This window comes from Hypomesus nipponensis, chromosome 18 (genome assembly GCF_054491055.1).
Source record: "Hypomesus nipponensis isolate SF chromosome 18, ASM5449105v1, whole genome shotgun sequence".
Lineage (NCBI taxonomy): Eukaryota > Metazoa > Chordata > Actinopteri > Osmeriformes > Osmeridae > Hypomesus > Hypomesus nipponensis.
In genome coordinates this window covers 159,034-163,490 of record NC_140378.1, presented here as the reverse complement: position 1 = coordinate 163,490, position 4,457 = coordinate 159,034, and the positions used below count along the sequence as shown (strand labels likewise).

At 38.6% G+C, this 4,457-nt stretch overlaps 1 protein-coding gene across 1 annotated transcript; it reads right to left on the bottom strand.

Moving 5' to 3' along the window:
• Positions 1-633: 633 nt before the first annotated feature.
• On the bottom strand, positions 634-3,205 carry LOC146250778 (uncharacterized). Its single transcript, XM_084681202.1, has 6 exons — positions 2,999-3,205; positions 2,578-2,706; positions 2,269-2,462; positions 1,585-1,732; positions 1,017-1,218; positions 634-938 (listed from the first exon to the last, which is right to left on the bottom strand). Exons 1-6 carry the CDS (start codon positions 3,095-3,097, stop codon positions 634-636), a joined length of 1,077 nt encoding a protein of 358 aa, XP_084537328.1. The 5' UTR covers positions 3,098-3,205.
• Between the last annotated feature and the right edge of the window lie 1,252 nt (positions 3,206-4,457).

Below are 4,457 nucleotides of genomic sequence, written 5' to 3'. Positions count from 1 at the left end.
ATTTAGCTTTTTATGTACTAAAAGCTAGGGAAATGTCAGGAAAGTTTATGCTTGATGCATATATTAATTCAGTAATATCCATACTAAATGCATGAATCAGCAGAAAAATGTATTGCTGTTATATAGACACACACTTAAGTGCATCTTCGTCATGGAGGGGTTAACGATTGAAATATTAATTAGCTGAGGTGTTAACACTTCTGTATGTGAACTGCAGGTCCTATGAAGAGGCCCATTTTTTCACAATGCTGCAGCAGCCTGTTGGGTTGTGGAACCTGTGTGGAGCAGTGGAAGGCAGACTACAGTTACTGCCCAAAAAGCAGAGCTGTGGACTTCAACAGCCACACATATTCTGTGTGTGGGCTGGACGAGGCTTTGGCAACACTGCACAACTTTTTCTAAAAAAAATATAATGTTCAGTTCTTAGTGAAACATTATTCATACACTATTAGTAGTTGTATAAAAGTATTTTATATACATTGTTACACATTGTTACATTGTTTATATTTACTTAACATTATATAGCTAAGTAAATGCAATTGTTTTGATATTCTTACATTAATCGTTCTTATGTTTTAAATCCCACCTTATATTTGGATGCAAAAGAGTGATCCACATATTCATCAAACCATTTCACATATACCTCTCTGTCACATTAAACAAGCAGAAAAGGGCATCTCTGAAAACATTGTGATCATTGTTGACCACACTGTCAAAAATTAATGACATGTAAGGGTATGCCATTGCAAAGTCATCTTCAGCCTTGCTCCTGTCTTCTTCCGAGAGAAATGGATCCACACCAAAGGTTGCATCCCTGTTTAGTGCAGATCTGAACTCCTGATCGTATCTGTCTGCTGCAACAGTAGCGCTGGGTACCAGGTTCTCTGTGATTTTGGCTGGGCATCCTCCTGCAGCAAGGTTATTGGGTATTCCTCTGCCTAAAGAAAATGCTAAAGTTTATGTTTTTATTTTATTTTGGTGACATGATTCATTCACAATCCTTTTCAGGAGCATACCTGGAATCCTTCCATTCCATGACTGCACAACCCTGTTCAACCCAATGTCGCTGACTTGGCATGTCAGATTGGACACACAGAATTTAACAAAGTCATCTTGCATGTCAATGGCCTCTTGATCAACCAGGTGCACCAAGACGCCCTTCAGAGGATAGTTAACCCGAGTATTTATTTCGGGCCAAATCCGCTCCACTCTTAGGTTCTGTTGTTCACACAAGATATGAAAAAAAATTGTCAGGAAGACAAACTGCTTATATCCTACTAGAATCCTTTGTGCCCAAACACTGAGTGTTTTTAAAATGTTATGTTCCATAATTTCATGTCATCCCTCTGCCAAACATCCTTTTGATTCCCTTTGACAATCCATAAATGACAAACTATCTACACAGGACCAACACTTCACAATTATACACTTAAGCCAAGTGTATCTGCTAATTTCACTAAACACATTCTGAGCTAAGGTGACTTGCCACATGGTTGGCTTGGAGCACAACCTAAGAATGTTTATTTGTTTATCTTTCAATGTGTCAGGTTATCACTGGGCCTCTTTAGTAATTGAAAAATGTACCCTTGAAGATGTAGTCTGAAGGTACGGTTGCCTGGTGAGGTTATACCTGTGCCTGGAAAAGATTTCCTGCATGTACAGGCACAGGTAAAACTCCTTCCCATGGTCGACCCTCACCTGGTCCCACATTCCATTGTTGACTATTGCACATCTGGAACGAATGTATATGTTAATATAACATGTCCAGTTGGTGCAACAGACATACACAAATCCATTAGATGCATTAGACTCAATGATATACAATGCATAGACCAGACATACTGAATATACATTTTATTTCATAATGAGACTTGCAAAACACCATTTCAAATTCTCTAATTCAGTGCTTGATAGGGAGCGTTAAAAAGCATGTTTTAAATGGAGCGTTGATATTAGGCATGTTTGGCTTGGTAGCTGGCCAATGCCTAAAGGGGTGCCTACTGATTGCACAGAGGGGTACTGTGTGTAAGTGATGTCCGCAGACAACCCCTGTGGATAAAGGGTAATGTAAGTTTAGATACAGTGACATGGAGGAGAAAGGGGAAGAGGTGAGATGCTCTGCAGCGCTGAAGCATGTGATGTACGGACAGGTAAGGAGGGCTCAAATGTTCTAGAAAGCAGAAATGGGGTAAATGATAACTGTCAATAATTCTTATGTGCTCCTGTATTGAGAGAAACTATATTATTTTTGCATAGTATAGTACTCACCTGTACACCTCATTGTAAATAATTAAATTATTTTTTATGGGCATAGTTGCATTTGCCACAATTCTGCTGCTGAAGCCATCTACAGCAACCACGTGGGTGGCCCCAAACATGCCAATTTTTTCGTTTTGGTCCATGTGTAACTTATGGCCCATGTATTCGGCATGGTAGGGGATGGGATTTAGATTACGAGCACCCTTTAAAAAGAGGAATATGCTTAACGTTGATTTGTCGGTCCTTAAGTGAATGCATATGTGACACAAATGAAATAACAAAAAATGAATATCAATTTGCCAAAGTTAGGCTGCTTACATGTCGTCTTTGCTCGTGGTAGGGCTGATGAACTTCTCTCAGAACTCGACCAACCCTTTTTTCAGCAGCATGTACCCCCACGGAAGCTAAATAGCCCGTCATAAATTTCCGGCCGTAGGATGGGCCTGTCTGGTTAACACATTACATTTACTAATTTAGCAGACACTCTTATTCAGAGCGACTTACAGTAAGTGCAGGGACATTCCCCCAGGCAAGTTGGGTCAAGTGCCTTGCCCAAGGACATAACGTCATTTGGCATGGCCGGGAATCGAACCAGCAACCTTCTGATTAATAGCCCGATTCCATGACCCCCCCATCTGACACATGAACAAATGTATGTTTCCTGATAGAACAACCTTCATGCTAATACATAGACTACTTTGTGCCACATTAATTAAAATTACAACAGACATAGAGGTACCCTGTTTATTGAAGAAATCACAGCCGTTTCCAGTTCAGTGTCTGAAATGTGATGTCTCCTGCGAAGGTTGTGCTCCTTGCAAAATTGCCTAACACTCATTATGGAGCATTGCGAGGCACCTAACTGCTGTAAAGCACTACTAATTTCTGAGTGTGTTTTCCCACTCTCAAAAAGTGTGCAGATGAAGTCTACATAAGTCTCTAGTGTAGCTATAACTAATCGTAAATAGGATAGGACTTGATTTTGGCGGAAAAAGTTCCACTTCCGCATTGCGTTCATGGGGAAAACCAAACTTGAAGTGAATTTATGTCTTGATTTTCTGTTTTCCATTTCCCCTTTTGGTTTTGAAACAGAAAAACCGCTACAGTACTTGTGATTTTCTGTTGTTCTTTTTTCCCGTTTTTCCGTTCCGGTTTTAAAACAGAGAAACCAAAAAACAAGTTTGTTTTTCGGTTTTTCCGATTTGGTTTTGAAACGGAAAAATGAAAGAAAGAAGGGTACACGGATTGTTATACCGTTTGTGTTTGATGGTTATTCCGTAATTCCAAGATGAAACAAAACAACAGAAACCAAGACTTTCCCCATAATCTGGTTCTGACATCCAAAATGGACAAAATGATATTACGAGGCTATTTTTAATTTTTAGCAGATACCAGCATAAAGGATATGGAATAATCGAACAAACTAGTAAATGGCTCGTTATACCATTTGTGTTATATAGTTATTCAGTTATTCCAAAATAAAACAAAACTACGGAATCCACGCATTTCCGGTCTGTGTATCATCTGATCATTCAATTATTCAATTTCTTCTGGCAAACCAAAAACTAAATAACGAATCAATATTTTGTTTTTCCAGTTTTTCTGTATGTACAAAAAATGGAAAACTGACATTTGTTTCATTGCTTTAAGCTCGAAACAGGAAATATAATAAACAAGGAAACCAAAGCGAAATAATGGGTCGAATTTACGTTTTCAGTTTTTTTATTTTCTTTATTTGCTGTAAATAGGTCTAAGGTCTGTGTATCATCCGATCATTCAATTATTCCATTTATTCTGGCAAACCAAAAACTAAATAACGAATCAATATTTTGTTTTTCTGTATGTACAAAAAATTGAAAACTCATGTTTGTTTCATTGCTTTAAGCTCGAAACGGGAAATACAATTAACAAGGAAACCAAAACGAAATAATGGGTTGAATTTACATTTTTTTCCTTTTCTTTATTTGTTTTCCCATTTCCCAGGGTGCCATCAATTGCGCAGGCACAGTGGATAATCTCCAACCGCGTTTTATATATGTCAATGCATGGAACAGGTACTAGCAGGTACTAGCCTACAAAGCGTGTCCCTCAGTGGTGCTACATTATGGATCCATCGTTTGTGCTTTTCAGTGCCGCCAAAAGAGTGACGCTGAGAGAGGAGGACATGACGGTGGAAAAGATTTCAAAATTTTTTCAAG

Excerpts from the sequence above, each read along its gene's own strand:
- LOC146250778 (XM_084681202.1), bottom strand. The coding sequence starts at position 3,097 with ATGAGTGTTAGGCAATTTTGCAAGGAGCACAACCTTCGCAGGAGACAT. Across the intron at positions 1,733-2,268 it reads ATTTACAATGAGGTGTACAG|ATGTGCAATAGTCAACAATG; the intron begins GTGAGTACTATA and ends CATTCGTTCCAG. Across the intron at positions 939-1,016 it reads ATGGAATGGAAGGATTCCAG|GCAGAGGAATACCCAATAAC; the intron begins GTATGCTCCTGA and ends CATTTTCTTTAG.